Genomic DNA, 17,623 nt, shown 5'->3' on the forward strand with positions numbered 1-17,623 from the left:
GGAGGAGGGATGGAGTTTTTGGAGGGAAAGAGAACAGGCAGACGTGGTTCTTATCTGTGCAGACCGAGAGCATTCATGCGGTCTCATTGTGGTGCAACAGTGCCCCCTAATGTTGAAAAGTCTCCACAAGCCCTTCAGACTGAAATAAAGAACAGCATCTTCTCACATACTTCACTTCTCATCCAACATAGCTTAAATCAACTTCCCTCATGTTCATAGAGCAGAAAAAAAAGCAGAAAAGGATGCACAATGCATTTGCAATAATTTGCAAAACCAACTTTTATTTTGAAACTGGCCTCATTAATTCTGCTTCGACTTGCTCACCCCCCCTCCCCCCCCCTCCTCTGCTCCTCCTCTTTATGTGTAAGCCTCAAACTAGAATCAGATGTTTCACTTTTATCTTACGCACAACATTTTCCCCAAAAAAACAAAAGTGCAAGAGAAAAAGAGAATAATGTTTTCATGTAACGCTTCTGTTGACTGAAAATGAAACTACAAAAAAAGAAAAATCGAAGCAGAGGTTTTTTTTGTTTTTTTTCTTTGAATCTCATTGAAAGTAATCTGTGGTTGTTTGTTCTGTTTGGTCTAGAAACTGTCTGATTACCTCAGGATGTTTTTCTCCCTGCTGGAGCCTCCTGAGTCAATTAGTTAGTGGATGTAATGTACTGTCCTTGGCTGTGTTATGGGGGACGTGTGTGTGTGTGTATGTGTGTTTGTGTAGTCATGGATGTGTAGAGGTTCAGTGTGAGAAAAGTGCGGGAGGTTTAACATGGCCCTGGGGTTTGTGGCTACAGAGTTACACCATGATCTGTTTCAGAGTGTGTGGACAAAATAAAACCTCATTAATACCCTTATGTGTCTAAACACCCCTCTCTCCCCCCCCCCCCCCCCCCCCTCCATACAATTATGGGGTAAAGGACCTATCCAGCCCAGAGTCTGAGAGGCAGACTGGGTGTCTTGTGGTGGGCAGACAGAGTCCAGCCGCAGTGACCAGCGTGTGGCTTTGAGGCGGTGTCAGGGCGGCGTGCGGGGACCGTGTGTTTGTGTCTGTGATTGGGTCCCACGTCTCGTCTAAATTACAGCCCTGCAGCTCCGAGTCGAGCCGCCCTTTGACAGACGAGAGCAGAGGAGAGAGAATAAAGCAGGAGAGAGCGTTTAAAGGACTCTTAAACTACGAGATGTTCAGAAATACAATGACCAAAGCAACATTTAATGCCTATAAAGTCTATAATCAATCTGAGACTAAACACTAATCATACCACCAATTTCAATTTAAAAGAATGTAAAAAGACGAACAGTTTTCAAAATAATAATAGTTAGTCACCCATAGAGCAGATAGCAGCAGAGGATCTCATTAGATCATAACTCTTTTTCTTAATAAAACCTATTAATTCTCCCTTCACTCTGAGCAAACACAAAATCACCACCTTATATTTGAATACATAATAACAACCTTTACAGACATCAGTTAATGTTACCATCAACAGGAACATAGTATCTCTTCTAAGAGAAAACATCACATCACATTATAAAATCACTATGAAAGTATTCTCCTCTGGCTCACTTTTAGGTGACATCGTGTTATTTTGGGTCTTAATTTCCTTCTTGGCCGTTCCTCAATGTTAAAGCTCAATCAAAGCATTGCAACAAAGTGGGGGAAAAAAGTGATTCCAGGCAAAGTTGAAAAGGATCAAACATCAACTCTTTTTTGTGTTTAGTTCAATAACAGTCATATCAATAAAAGACACGTTAATGAAGAGCTTTGGAAGTTTGAGATGTGGAGGATAAAAGGTGAAGAGGAGAAGGACTGATGGAGAAGCTGCAGAGAGGTTTAACTTGTATTGACAAAAGAGACAGCTGCCCATCCATCCCTCCTCCACGAGTCGACCTTCAGAGGTGTGTGTGTGTGTGTGTGTGTGTGTGTGTGTGTGTCTGTGTGTCTGTGTGTCTGTGTGTCTGTGTCTGTGTGTGTGTCTGTGTCTGTGTCTGTGTGTGTCTGTTTCTCTCTGTGTGTGTTTGTGTGTGTGTGTGTGTGTGTGTGTGTGTGTGTGTGTGTGTGTGTGTGTGTGTCTGTGTGTCTGTGTGTCTGTGTGTCTGTGTCTGTGTCTGTGTCTGTGTGTGTGTCTGTGTCTGTGTGTGTCTGTTTCTCTCTCTGTGTGTGTGTGTGTGTGTGTGTGTGTGTGTGTGTGTGTGTGTGTGTGTGTGTGTGTGTGTGTGTGTGTGTGTGTGTGTGTGTGTGTGTGTGTCTGTGTCTGTGTCTGTGTCTGTGTGTGTGTCTGTGTCTGTGTGTGTCTGTTTCTCTCTGTGTGTGTTTGTGTGTGTGTGTGTGTGTGTGTGTGTCTGTGTGTGTCTGTGTGTCTGTGTGTCTGTGTCTGTGTGTGTCTGTTTCTCTCTGTGTGTGTGTGTGTGTGTGTGTGTGTGTGTGTGTGTGTGTGTGTGTGTGTGTGTGTGTGTGTGTGTGTGTGTCTGTGTCTGTGTCTGTGTGTGTGTGTGTGTGTGTGTGTGTGTGTGTGTGTCTGTTTCTCTCTGTGTGTGTGTGTGTGTGTGTGTCTGTTTCTCTGTGTGTGTGTGTGTGTGTGAGTGTCTGTTTCTCTCTCTGTGTGTGTGTGTGTGTGTGTGTGTGTAGGACTGCATTGATTCCTCTCTGACAGTCCTGTGTGTAGATCTGCTCGCAGGCTGCTTGGCTGGGCAGAGACAAAACAGACCCCACTCACACCCTGTGTGGTAACTCAGGCCTCATTTAAAACACCAGATTTATGTCTCTGAGCTCCCACAAACACACAAGAATCAGGCTGATGGAGCCAGGGCGAGGGTCACCTTACTTTTAAGAGCTTTCCCATCCTCTGTGCTGTCCATCATTCCATCTCTCGCTTTACAGCTCCGTCCAATTAATCAATCAAACAATTAATGAACCAATCAATCACATGTTCTTTTACAAGTGTCTTTCTGCATCTTTTCTCTAAGACAACATGCAGGAGTCTGATGACTGAACCACAGAGAAGTGTATGTGCTGTAAAGTGTGCTCAGTACATTCCACATTTTAATGAGTATTAACAGATTCATGGTAGAGTCAACCATGTGCTGTTTTCTTTTGCAGTAAGGTGTTTTGATTAATCATCAGATTGTCTGATTCATGTTTTTTTCTGAAGAAAAGAGTAGAGACAGACGTCTTTAATCCTTTTTATTATTATTATTTAAGGTGCCTGGTGTTACTAGTTGTGATATCAAGCACATTCTAACAATTAAAAAAAATAATAATAATCATTTTGCAGCTACTCTCACTCAAAGAAAATTTCGAACATTTTCAGTTTCATGCTGAAAAACTGCAGAAAACCTATTAATGGAGGTTATGACACTTTTAAACAGGATTCAGTGTCAATAATGCAGAAAAGAACTAATTAATCTGAGCTGACACATAGTTTGATGATCTGGTTCTGCGCAAAAAACCTGCACTGAAGGTATTTTCCACCAAACAGCAGGTCTTTCAGAGGAGTTTAGGAACTTCTCTTCATCCAACACCTGCCTGTGACTAACACATTTATTTATTCTCCTACATTTTTAATCATTTAAAACTAATTCATCATCTTTAAATGCTGAAAACAACAGTTCTCTTTTTTTTCGAGCTTCATATTTGATCATTGATGAAACTAAGTGACAAGTTAAGTTGTTTTCTGTGATTGCGTCACTATAAAGACCCGCCCTGTTTTACTAGTTGAATGCTTTTCAAGTGAGGCAGCCTGTGTACAATCTTTGGCTTTGCAGTAACAGTTAGAGTGATCATAATAATAGTAACAAGCTCGTCCAAAAAATAGCTAACATGCATGTTCTCTTCCTTTGTACCCCTCATTCACATGCAGATCATTTTATTCCAGCTCTGGAAGTGCAAACTCTGTAGCTGTGAATGAAAATTATATTTTATGATGTTACAACAGAGTTTAAATAAGTTTAAATACTACTGCAGAAAAAATCCCAACATGAGTAAAACCAGCAGGAAAGTTTCGTGTCATTGAAACGTTAAAGAAAAGAAAAAAGCAGAGGATATTAAAGATGACAGATAACTACTTAAATCAAATCTTTTAGTCTCAGTATTAACGCCTCAGAATGAGTATTTTGAGCAGGTTCACAGCTGACAAGATGGGATCGAGACATGTGGATATACTGTATCCTGTAAAGGGATAAAATTGAAGCGAGTGTTCAAAAATGATGAATTCAAAATCCTCCTCTGTTTGATCTGGTGTGCACACTTTCTCACTTTGTGTTTAGAGTCACATTTCCGCTCCTCCTGTTAGAGACTTGATCCCTCGTTCCGCACCTTTCGCACATGACAGAATAACTGCTGTAAAGATGAAGCCAGAGATAAACTGTATTCTTCCATTCCGGCTCAACTTCAGCTGAATTTCCGTCTTTTAATAAACAGAAATGTCCCGGTGAACCCGTTCTCAGGTTCATCGTTTGTCACGGCTGCAGGTCACACTGAGCATGTCTCTAGTCTTTTACTAAATATCTGTGTGAGTGTTGTTGTTGTTTACTCGTTTAAAGTCCTGTTTCTCTCTCTGTGCCTGAAGACAGACGTGTTTGTTTCCAGCTGCTCTACAAATCAAAAGTAAGCTTGCTGTACATAATTCAGAGTTTAGTCACAGTCTTCTAACATTTAAGATTTATGTATCTGGGTTTTTTACTAGTTTGCTTGTTTCCCTTCCAGCTTTGCGTGTCGTTATTTGTGAATGCAAATTGGATGTGATTACACGTTTGCTAATGAAGCACATGTGTGTGTCTCCATGAGAATGCAAAAGAGTTTTTTTTTTTTTCTTATTGCCATGGAGATGATGAAACGTCTGACATCCATGTAAGGTGACTCCTGTCCAGGTCTGATGTTGACTGGAGCAACTGACCTATAGCCAACTTTGTTCAGGCTCCCTTAAGGACCCCCACCTCCAAATCCCCGCCCCTCCCCCCAGCCCCCTCAGGCCCAGAAAAAGGCTCATTGTGCAGGCAGCAAGCGAGCGAGCGAGGCCTGGTTCTGGTTAACTCGCTGCGATGCATCTGAAACACTCACCTTCCTCCAGGGTTTGCATCTGGAGCTGGTTTCCTGTTCAGGCCGAGCCGGGCAGGGGCGGAGTTTGGCCCGGGCTCTGTGATTGGGCGAGATAGAGCCTTTATGGACCCCAGGATTGCCAAACAGTGATCTGTCAATCATTGGCCTACAGATTCAAAGCAGAGCCTGTGAGAGAGAGCTTATGATAGGTCCATAAGAACGAGCGAAAAGCCGGTGACGCTTTGGTCGTAAACCAATAATCCAGCGGCAAATTTAGGGCCTCAGCCCATCAGCTGTGAGTATTCAGACAACAAAGACCTGTTATGTTCAGAATTTTATCCTGCGTCAGGTTTTCTTTGGGAAATATTGTGTCACGATCTCCAGTTATTAAAGTAATGGCTTTATTTGAGTAATTGCAAACTCTAAAAATGGACATTGTTTAGACAGAGCGATGTCTTTGTTATTCTATAATCGTGTGTAATAGTCACATTAGAGTGTGGCAGCAGGGCCGCTGCATTTAGTAATGATGTGTAATAATAGGCTTTGCTTCCTGTTATTACGGCAGTCATTCTGTAGTTCAGACCCCTGAATCTGCACAGAGGTCCTTAAACGCCTCATGGATTTTGAAATAGTCTTTTGGAAAACTAACAAAGAGATTGGTGAATGATGTGATTACAAAGTTATGCTGAGTAAGTCTGGTTTAAGTCAAATGATAGTATCTATATGAACTAAGTATTTTCATTAAAAGATTCCATATTATCCCCATTTTCACCTTTCAGTCTATGAAACCAATAGAATAGATTTGCACAGTTCGTATCAGCTGGCAGAATGCTGCAGGGCTGCCAGGGGAGGGCCGCCCTCCAGTTTTGGGTGAAAAGAGACTATGTAAGAAGTTTCAAGGGTTTAGGTAGAGGCTTGAAGCCGTCTCTTGAAATTCTTGGTTTCATATCGGGGAACTATTGCACTATTATTTCTCTGAAGATCTCTGGGGATCAGCACAATAGATCAACTTTGACTCTTTTGCATTTTTATCATTCATTCTGGCACATGCAAAGACTCCACTACCTCTAAAGTTGCTGCTGTTTCTTTTGCTTTTACTTCGCTCATTGCTGATATTTTCTTACTGCAGACTAAATAGTGTTGTACCGTAGGGTTATCCCATACTAGAATTTTTACCTGATACAATTCCAGTTATAAATCCAAAAATATTGATGATTCGATATGACAGCATCAAAAATAGAAATCCTAGGCCTCCAATACTGGGTCATTTCTTGTTTCTAATTCCCCAAAACTGCAAGTAAACAGCTGCACACAGTCTAAATAGAACAAATATGTTTTCTGAACTGAAACCAATTCAGACAGATTTAACTCCTCTGCTCTCTGTGTCCAAGAGACATAAATGCTACTTTAACACCAGATGGACTTGAGAAATGTCAGTATTTGCCGACCTGTAAAATATAACAAACCAACATTGCTCTCGGTTTCATTTGCAGCAGCTTTTGGTGAATATATGAATGGAGATTTGTTGAATGCTTCTGTATTTTTCTGTACTATTGATCAACAACAAAAAAAACAGAGAATGTGCTGTTTTAAAACACCTGGATACAAAAAGTATCAGAAACTTTCACAACCTAAACAGTTCATGCTCCAGATGACACAAATAGTTACCTCAACACTGAGGCCTTTTCTCAAAGTAAGCCACTGAAAAGGTCACATAAATCAAATATAATAAGACACATTATATCTTTGTGAAATACAGGGATTGTGTTGTTCTGAATGGCGTGGAAATCTTGCTGTTTTCTGCTCCGCTCTGTTCCCAGAGGTGTACTGAGCTCTGTACCTTTCCAGCGAGCTCGAGTGCCAGCGCTGCTTCACTCAGTTCTGAACCAAAGAGCTCCATTTCCTGCTCTGGCGCCGGGGCCTGCAGCTGACAGCAGCTTTTATAGATCTTCTGAAGGGACACAGCTCCAGAGCATGCTTCCTCTCACATGTCAAAACATACACACATGCAGGGCAGAGCGTGCACTCTGGCTTATTGGTGGTATATTATGGTGCAAAGATTAAAGAATTTGTACTTAAGTACCAGAAACCTAAACAGACAAACAAGACGTCTTGAGGTATTAAGGGAGGTTTGTGATGTCAGGAATTATAACACTCAGAGATACTTTTGGTCAGGAGAGAAGATTCATTTTAGATGCAATGTTATATTTTCTTGTCCTATTTTTTAAACTAGTTTGTATAAAAGTCGTCCACATGCAGTATGGAGCAAGTGTGTGTTATACAAACTAAAACATGTCAGCATGCAATAGTACTTAAAGCTCACAGCTATGAAGTAAAGAAGTTATAAATAAATGATAAGATTTCAAGTCCACAGATTCAAACTGGGGTTTGCTACCCCCTAACAGTCGCTAAGCTAATCTGAGGGGTCTTATGATGATCATAATAAAAATAAAGTAAGGCCCGTGTCCAACTTGATATTTTTCCAGGCAGAAAAGCGCTGAAGCATTTGTGCACTGAGAATAAAAGCACTGCACGTCCATCCTGTCTCTATGACAACATTTTGTTGACAATGACCACTGTATGAACGACACTGGCCGTTGTTCATCCATGCATGTTTGATATTTGAAATTGTTTTTTCCCCGATCAGACACGGAGCAAAGAGGATGTGGGTACAAGACATGGTCTGTAGGAGGCAAAAGAAAACTGGAAATATCGTATATGGAGTGCAGGTGTTGCAACAGCGCCTTTCTGAAAAGTTGCAAGATTTTAGACTCCAATTGTCTAAATTTGAGCGGTCCCACAAAAAAGGCGGAGCGCTCAGAAAAAAGACACAAGGCGCTTTGTGGCTGCCTGCTGCTGTGAAAGCACTCACCTCATTGAAACTGAATAAAGATGCTGGTTCTTTGGAAAAAAAAACACTAGAATCTGACACGTGGCCTAAATAAACTTATGAAATTTTCAGTTGTTGCCTTTCAATAACCGGAAGATTGGTCACTAGATCATCCCCCATATTTGATACAACCCACAATTTCACAGGAACTTTCTAGTGCTGATTTTGCAGATATTCAGCCTGAACCAACTGGCTCTCAATTCCCATTGGCTTGAAAGTCACATTTGATTTTATGACCAGAGCAGCTACCATTTTCCTCCCTCAAAACTGAATCAGAATCAGGATGCCTTGATTGTCATTGCACAGATAAAGTACTGTAAGCTGCTTCTCTGTAGTGGTGCATACAGACTGAAAGCAAACACATAAGCTGACCTGGAAAATGACAGGCTTAACTTTTGTTGTCATTCTGGATTAATTGAACATTCAGTACACACACTTTAAAGTGTGGAAGAAGAAAGGGCTCGTCAGCGCTTTGTCTTTGTAATAAGATATTGCATTTGTTGCGGCGCCCTGATTAAACCTGCTCAGGTCAAAAATGAAAACGTAATGTGCTGTCAGTGGCTCGCTTCCTGGTTGATCCTCCTGCACATGTACAGACACGCATGTAGGTGATAAGTGGTTCTAAAGTGAGAGATGAAAGAAGCAACTGCTGAGCAGTTTGAATTTCAAAAAAAAAAAAACACAATGTCCTTTCTCTCCTCAACAAGTCCACCAGCCAAAACGAGCGAGGGAATGATCCCCGAACATTGTTTGGCAGTCAGAATGAGTGGGACTCAGAGAGGTATTTGATTTCACAATGTTTAAGGAGAAAAATATGTGCTCAGATTGTATTTGAACGGTCCCAAGGGCCGAGTGGTTGGCCGGGAGGTGAGGCGGGGAGGAGGCCCTGCTGGAGTGAACAGGGCAGTGAGAGAGAGAGAGAGGGAGAGAGAGAGAGGGAGATGGACGGGGGGGGGTAATGTGAGTGATGCAGACATCATCTTTTGCACTGACTGTTTTTTTAAACTTGATATTTATGATAAAGAAAATCTCAATCATCAACAGAGTCACAGATGTGGACCAAACTCTTCCCAAGAAAAGTCCCCTCAGCTGCTCCTCCACGAGGGACACTCAGTCTCTCTGTGGCTTTGCTTCTCCAGCTCGGGCTCTGATTGTTTTTGCGTCTTTGGCTCGTTGCAGAGTTCTTCTGGGTCAGACACAGGATCCCCCCCCAGTGGGCCCACCACAGAGTCCAGAGCCTCTCGTTCTCAGAGCCTGTTTGCTCTTTGTGGAGGAATCCCTCATTAAAGTGAAACATATCCACAGGAGCGTTTGTATCTCTGCCGTCTTCTGTCAACAGATTGTATCATCTGAAGCTCAGTTCCTCTCGCAATATCTTCTCTAACTTTTATTTCCACTGTCTCCTTGCACTCTGTGACTCTGTTTTTCACTTTCAGCCCTTATTTTTCATTCACTGTTCATGTCCACTGGATGGATTAGCTCCACACCCTTGTTTTATAGACCTATGAGCTCACCCTTGTTGTGAGGGCAGCCAGTGTTCTGTTCAGTAAACGGTCCAGTGATCCACAGCATGTCCAGCTACAGAGCAACAATCGAGAGGGGACTGCTCAGACAAGGCTCACAAAAAAACAGGTCACTGCACCCAAACATCGCCCCGAATGTTATATTTGTCAATGTGTGTGAATGTGTGTGTGATAAAGAAAAAAAAAAGAGCAAACAGTTGATGCAAATCCAGCAAGAGAATGAAGCAAAATAAAGTGTTCCCTCAACCACTCACAGAGCTGTAAGAAATTAGCTAATGGAACGATGAGCTCACTCTCTCAGTGCTCTTAATTTTCACACTTTTTCTACGTCAGCCAGCTAATATGAATGTAGACTTATTGTGACGGCCCTGTCACCAGGCACTGGGAGTGTTTGGTTTGCTGCTGTGGTCACTGGAGGTTCATCAGCACCTGGGCTGATTTTGCATTCTCGTCTACAAAGATCTGCTGGTTTCCCTCATTTACTCTCTGACTCTCTGCCTCTCTGGCTCTCCCTCAGCCTCACCAACATTTGCATATTTGTTTCTTTAGTTATTTATGTTAGAGCACTTTTAAACACCTTACTCACCACATAATACTTGTATCACAAATACAGGTTCACAACTGATTAAATTCTTGTTATTGAGTAATTTAATTAGTTTTATAATAAATTATTAAATTATATATAAGAGCCGGGTTATGACATAATCAACAGGTCATGTTACTGTGAAAAATCAAGAGATGGGACACTTCTAATTGTTCAACTACTAGCTATATATAAGAACTTTAACAACAATTTTATAGACTTCACAAACAACATTATAGATTAACTTTATGTAAAGCAAGAGAGCAAACCATCAGATATTCCAAAATGTCAAAGTTTCCCTGAAAGAGTTTACCTCAGGTTATAATGTGCTTGAATATTGGAGGGTTTAAAAAAAGGAAAAAGTACTTCCAAACATTTCGAGCAATCTGGTGAAAACTAATAATCTGTGGAGCTTCCCTTTATCGCCATGAATTTCACATCAGTGCTCATTTTGTGTTATAACTCACGAAAAATCGACCTTTGAATATCTCTAGAAGGTTACAAATCTGTTTTTTGATGGCCTGTCATATGTCGTTTGTGGTTTGTCACAGGCTCTGGGAGACTCTGATTTCCCCGCTGTCTTGAGGCAGCTGCTGCCCCTGATGAAGCCTCGAGGGGGAGAGGACAGCTTGTCCTCGGGGTCGAGGTCCGGGGAGGATGAATGTGGTCCCGATGAGCTGATCCTCCTGCTGGTTTACCTGTACTCCCTGGCTGACGAGGCCCAGCCTGCAGACCAGGAGGCCGAGGAGGAAGAGGAGGAGCTGGAGAAGCTGGAGAGGGAGCTGATAGGAGCGCTCACCCTGGTCATCACCCGAGAGAGCCAGCTCAGCCCGCTGCTGCAGAAACTCACCGGTGAGTTAATGTGATCTCATGATTACTTCCAGGAGTGTGCTGTGTTGTGCCAAACATGCTGACGGTCTGAGAGAGAGAGAGAGAGAGAGAGAAATCAGAGCAGGAGAGTGAGAACACATGATTGTTTATTTCCTCTGTCGGCCTCCAGCGCTGTTAATGGGAGGATCCTTATCAAAGTTTTCACACCCCATCTCTCTCTTTCAATCCCTATATCACACTGTCTGATACGCACATACCCTGTATCTACACACACACACAAACACACACACACACAGACACACACACACAATCTTTGGTCAGTTTGGCAAGCAGCTACACAAATATTGGAGTGTGGGAATGTCTGAGCTTGTGGAAAAGTGTTAGAGAAAAATAACGTGAGGCAGAAATGACCTTTCACTTGAACGTCTACAGCTCCTCTTCCATGACAATGAGAGTTACTTCTTGTGGTTTTATCTCACTAATATGAAGAGATCGAACTGAAAGAAGATGAAAATACTTTCCAACTGTCCTCTACTGAAGTTTTTTGTACATCTCTACTTTACATGAGTATTTTTCTTTGACTGTTACAGCCTGCATATTAACACCAATATCTGAATATTCTACGTTTAGGATTTAAAAATAGGAGTCATTACTTTAGCTTTAATGCATAAAGGGGAGTTGTCTCTTATTTTAAATTTGCAGTATTGCACACTGCCTTCCCCATATATCAAGACCAATTTCAGCCTAAATGGATGAGGCATTTTTTTAGGTCTATCATCAATTACAGGTATAACATTTCAAAAATGGACTTATAGCTACCTGAATGAAAGTGAAGCAGCCGACATGAACGATGACTTCAGAGCAGGACAGGGGGCTGGATCTTTGTATTGGAAGTTTTCTGCTTTCTTTTTGTAATGTTTTTGTAGTCGGAGGAGTATCGACCAATAACCTGTTTGATCGCAGTCCACCGTAATGACATCCCGGCTTCCATCTGCGATAACATGCCACAGATTTATTTGTCTCTGTAAACAGATACCTGCACACTAGTGCAGCTAACAATCTGTCAAAGATTTCAACCTCCTCGAAAGCCAATCAGCGTTTAGATTACCTGACTGCCTGAAAAGCATCAGAAATCATTGATCAGATCTTCATCCAACAGACAAACATTTTAAAAGTTGTTTTCTTCTCCTCTTGAGCACAGACCCGACAAAGCTTAACTATTTAGTTTTTACAAATCTGCTTCATGATGTTATTTGAGCAAACCTCCGACCTGTTTATGTGAGTAAATCACAAGAAAATCTGTTTATTTTTTAGGTTCATACTACTGAAGTAATCCAGAGTGAAGCCTCTGTGTAACTTACTATTTACCGTCCAACTGAGACTCACCAGAAACTGATGACCGCTCCTCTGAAGGATGTAATGAACCAAGAAATGACAGTTTATTTTGCAGACATAACTTCACTTCTTATCTAAACATACTTTCATTCTGTCACTTCTCAAGTTGCTTATTGGACAGTAAACAATGCAACATGCAGTTAATATAGTCTTGGCTGGAAGTCGTTTATCACTTACTGTTGGCTTCACTGGAAGTTGGCCATCAGATATACATTGTCATCAAACAATAGTCGTTGTGTTTCAAGATTGGAGCAAAGTTGATGTAACAATATTTTCAAAATGAATAGTTTTTGTACTTTGATTTAAAGTAAGTCTGATCTCAGTTTAATATGATCTAATATGAGTTGAGCTTCAGTTAGCATTGCACACAAACAGCTTGTAGAAATGTCCTCCAGAGGGACACATCATACTTTGATACTGTGACGACATTTATTCTGCAGGAAAACGTGCTTTTACAAGAGTTGTATCTTTACTTCCCCCTGAGTACAGAAGGTGTGTGCTTTTTTACCAACTCCACTTATACCCACCAGTGTGTGTTTACTCCGGGGTTTCCTTGGTTTCTGTGCAGCAGCAGAGTGTTTGCAGGTTTTGGCTGAGCTGGTTAACTGTGTGGTGGAGCAGATCAAGGGCCGGCCTCCAAAGATGAATGAAGCGTCTACCTCCACACCACAGCCAGCTGTACCTCCCAGAGTAATAGCGTCTTTAACCTTGAGCCTGTACACACACACACGTCTCCTCCCCTGCCACATAGTTCATAATTAGAGCTACTTTTAGTTTTGGCCCGCTCTGTTACCTTCGCACACACCCTGAAATAATACACTGCTGTCCGGGTTTTCATCTCATATCGCACACAGGCTCATATATTATATGGAGGGGTTGGTATGTCGATGTAAAGCACTAATAAAGATTGTTGATCCCTCGCTCTTTTTTCATTCTCCGTCTCTCTCTCTCTCTCTCTTCCTGTTCTACTTGGCTAAGTGCAGTTTGGATTGAGGGGCCTCTTGGCAGGCGCAGGCTGCAAGATGTGGCTCATGTTAAAAACCTGCTTCTCTGTTATAAACACTTCATTGGAAATTACCCTGTCAGAATGTGCCAGGTGTGTTTTAAACAGAAAAAAAGTTGTGCGTGTGTGTGCACATGTGCGCAGGTCTTGCCCAAGTGGAGGAATTCAGCACCCTGCTTTTTTATATTTGAATGTGTGTTTGTGTGCGTGCACCAGTGTCTGTGTTTTATGGCAGTGGATGGAGCTTGGCTGGCGTAACGTGAGGCGGGAGGTCGTCTCTCTGCATCCAGAGCAAAAACATTGATTGTGACATTCTCCACCAATTAAAGGATTCTAATGGAAACCAGACGCAGAATGAAACCTGGTCACCATGAGAACTATGTTTTCACAAAGTCTTCTGTTTTGTTCCCCTTGGCTACAGTGTGTGCACAAAGAGCGTGCAGGAGACACAAGAACAATATACACACACTACACACTACACACACACACAAGAATGCTCGAAATAAAGAACTAAGGACAAGGGATTTAAGGACAGGACGCATGACGAGTTAATGCTGCACACCCCGACCTCGCTAACGACCTCCTTCTGGGAACTTAATTAAAGAGCATCTTCAGGAAATGGTGCTCCTCAGACTACTGTACACTGAAGATCTGTTATCTGGTCCTTGTTTCCTGTCAGCCATGTTGGACCTGAGTTTCATATCGAGTTGCAAAAAAGTTTTGTTTTTTTTCCCAATAAGCAGAAAGTTGGTGTGACGGTTTTCACTGTTGCATAATCTTTCAGGCTGACATTTCATTTTTAAAAAATGTAGCAGATAAAAACCTAGATTTAAAAGAAGGTAGGGCAGCAATGTTTCATTGGAAGTCATTTTATTCCATTAGAATTGTTGCTCATTTGAGATGCTCTGTCTGAGTTCAAACAGTTCTATAGTTTGCAGACAGGTGTAAGACAGGTGTAAGACAGGTGTAAGACAGCAGACGACAGTACATTTAAGTCTTCTGATAAAACAGTTACACTGACTCTCCATTAACTGAGCTGAGGGAACAAGCTTGTGAACTGGCCTGGATTCAGCTTGATAGCATAGAGAGCTTATTTGTCCTCTTGTAACATATTATTTAATTAAGAGATGTACAACAGAGAACAAGTTAGGACTTAGGTAAAGGCAACATAGACAGACAACCAGAGGTGGGCACAGGTCAGCAAAAATTTCACATACCGTAAAATCCGGAATATAAGTCACACCGGTATATAAGACGCACCCTGTTTTGAAGGTCTCTTAAAGAGAAAAAAAAGTTTAAACTGTCTTCCTGCGTTACGATTTATATTGTGTTCAGTTTCTGTGCAGCTGTGTCGTTCTTTGAGTTCCGACTGTTTTCACGTTCGGGGGTTTGCACTCCTACTAGCTACAGTACTGTAGTTGTGCTCTCAGCCTGCAGGGAAAGTTGTGAATCAGAGGAACAGACTCCTAGCTGGTGAGCCCGACTCCGCTGGTCACTCTTTAACTTTAACATATGACTCTTTCAATCTAAAGAGCACTCCACAAGTTTTATTTACTGAACAATATACCACTGTTTTCTGTAAATGCATGATTATGACCTCGTGAGGGAGAAAAGATGTGGAAAAAGTCACGCAGCCAGCCTGGTCTGTGTCGCCGTCTTTCCCAGCACAGCGTGCAGTCAGATTTCAATACACAATGAATGGGGATGGGTTTTTAATCACGTCAGGCTGCACTTAGTGGCTGCTGCACCCGCTGTAATGACGGCGCGTGTTTCAGTATTTTGAACAGGTATATTGGTCGCACCGGATTTTACGATAGTTGACCAATAATCTGTTATTCTAAATGTATTCAAAATGCACATCCCTCCATAGAATCCTAGTAAACGATATTGTCCATATTATGGCAATAATGGAACGTATCACGCTGTGGTGAAGCATTGCTGGATAAAATATATTCCATGTAGCTTTTTATCAACAATGGAGAACTGTGTGGCTAGGGTTTTAACCTGTCAAATGTTTGTTTTGGTCTTTTTGAGAGATTTGTTGTCAATCGTCCAAAATATATCATACCTCTTTAAATGACATGTCACTGTGGTGTTTTTTTCATGCAGCTTTGCACCAGAGTGTGGACAGTAGAGCAGCCAAAACAGACTCCTCAAAACAACCTTCAACTATAGTTTGGGTTCTCAAAAAGTTTTGCTTGGTCTGCATGTCACTTCATGAAGAAGGAAAAATCCATATTACAGAGCCCAGTGTAAAACGTCTACATTGTTGTCTCAGCGTATGGCTTTGATTAAAGGCTCGAGCAGCATTTCTCCAGGAAAATGGTTCCTCTTATTGCAGCCTGGGAAATGAGCTCTTAAACCAAAACGCTCCTCAGCCAACACCACATGTGGAAGGAGCCCCCATTGGTCTCTGACAACACTGCAAATACAGAACAAACACTGTGATTGGATTAGGGACGCACTGCGCTCCTGAAAAGCTGGAGTCTGATTGGCTGCTTGGCAGACAGTCTGTGGTGAACAGGGCTGCTGTGTGATGTGTGCAGGTTGTAAATAGCTCCGAGCGGTTAATGTTAATCTCTGGTTCAGTTGTGGCAGAAAAAAGACATTGATGCTGGTAAGAGGGCCATTATGAGCGTTCCCCAGACTCCTTTATGGATTTGTTTCCTGTCACACTCGGTGCTAAACCAAACCTCCTTCGTCTTTATTCTCGTTACTTCTTCTCTTCTTCGTGGGGCTGAGAAGGAGAGAAGACCAACTCAAATGTTTCCTAATTGTTTGCCTTTTAGGACCATCAGGCTTTCTCAGTCAGTGTGATGGATCAGTGTGTGTGTGCACTCATGTCAGTGTGTGGGTGTGCAGCTCCACATACTGAGAATATGAAGTCCCATCCTCACATGGTGATGATGATTGTGATTTACGAGCGGGGACAGAAAAAAGGGGAAGAAGGTCGCAAAAAGAACTGGCAAGACATGAATTTAAACTGGAATTGCAGCGGTTTGAAAGTCCTCTCTGCCTCACACACACACACACACACACACACACACACACACACACACACACACACACACACACACAGGGTTTGTTTTTCATCCTGTCAGCCGGGCGTGCACGGGGCAAAGAGGAAGAGGGGAGCAGTTTGAGAGTCGGACCTCCCCAATGCCGCTGTTTGGGTTGGCAGTGCAGCGCGGGCCAGTCGAGGGACATGAAAGGGATCACACATAACTCAGGCCACCAAACTCTCCGTCTGCCTGCTACTCCAAACTTTTCTTCTTTGTTTTTTTAATTTCCTTTTCTCCATCTTCCTCGCTCTCCTCCTCCTCCTCCTCCTCGCTCTGAGGCCCAGAAGCGCCCGGCTGGTTTCAGGGGGGGAAGTGGAGCAGAAGTTAGTCTAATGATCGCGCCTGATTAAATATATTTCCCCTGTTGCACTGTGTTTATGAAATTAGTCCCAATTATTTTTAATTGGCGGTCTTTCTTTACTTCCTCCCCTGTTACACACTCTCTCTCTCTCTCTCTCTCTCTCTCTCTCTCTCTCTCTCTCTCTCTCTCTCTTCCACACACAGACTTACACATATTGTACATGTATATGAGGTGAAGCTTGTGGACCTCAGGGTGAACAAAGCAGCCGGTGGTGTTGTTCTCTCTCTTCATCAGATAAGTTGACGGCACAGAGCTCAGTCTTTAATGAACGCAGGCTCGTCAGCTCCTCCAGACAGGCGGGTTCACAGGCGGGGGCCACACACACACACACACACACACACACACACACACACACACACACACAGCCACCATCAGACCCCCAGACTCACACCCACCCACCCACCGTGGTGGAGTCTTCATACTGGGTCTCTTGTTTTCTCTTATCCAAGTAACTTCCTACTTTCTTCTTCCCAGAGTTCAGACTTGGACCCGAGGGTTGATGACACAGTTTTGGTATTAAAAAAAAAGAAAGAGAGAAAATGCTACAAACATCTGACTTTCTGTCAAAATCTTTTAACTTCTTCAAACCTGAAATTCTTCTGGCAAATGTATAGCTTTCAGTTGACATCACAGGCTTATGGAATCGCCCACCTGGCGGACAAGAAAAGCTCCCTACCGCTGTACGCTATGATGAAGTTGCCGGTCTCAGTTGCTACCTAAGTGTTTTAACCAATTGATTTATTTATTTTTAACGACGGGTATTCAGTTGTTGAGATCGGAGAAACTGAAAAAAGATTTTTGATAACCCATTTCATCTTATTGCAACTAACTTTGACATTCAGCCACTGACTTGTTAGCATTAATGATCAATAAATACAATAGAAAGTTGTGTATTAATCCAAGATATGAACATTTATCTTCATCATGTTTATTTGAGCCT

At 42.3% G+C, this 17,623-nt stretch overlaps 1 protein-coding gene across 1 annotated transcript in view; it reads left to right on the top strand.

Moving 5' to 3' along the window:
• Positions 1-17,623, top strand: part of scfd2 (sec1 family domain containing 2) — a 140,049-nt gene that overhangs the window by 53,039 nt on the left and 69,387 nt on the right. Inside the window, exon 5 of the mRNA XM_061028996.1 lies at positions 10,583-10,883. Within this exon, the coding sequence (XP_060884979.1) occupies positions 10,583-10,883 (301 nt within the window). The remainder of the gene's footprint in view (positions 1-10,582; positions 10,884-17,623) is intronic.

The sequence above is a fragment of the Labrus mixtus genome, chromosome 3 (assembly GCF_963584025.1).
Source record: "Labrus mixtus chromosome 3, fLabMix1.1, whole genome shotgun sequence".
Lineage (NCBI taxonomy): Eukaryota > Metazoa > Chordata > Actinopteri > Labriformes > Labridae > Labrus > Labrus mixtus.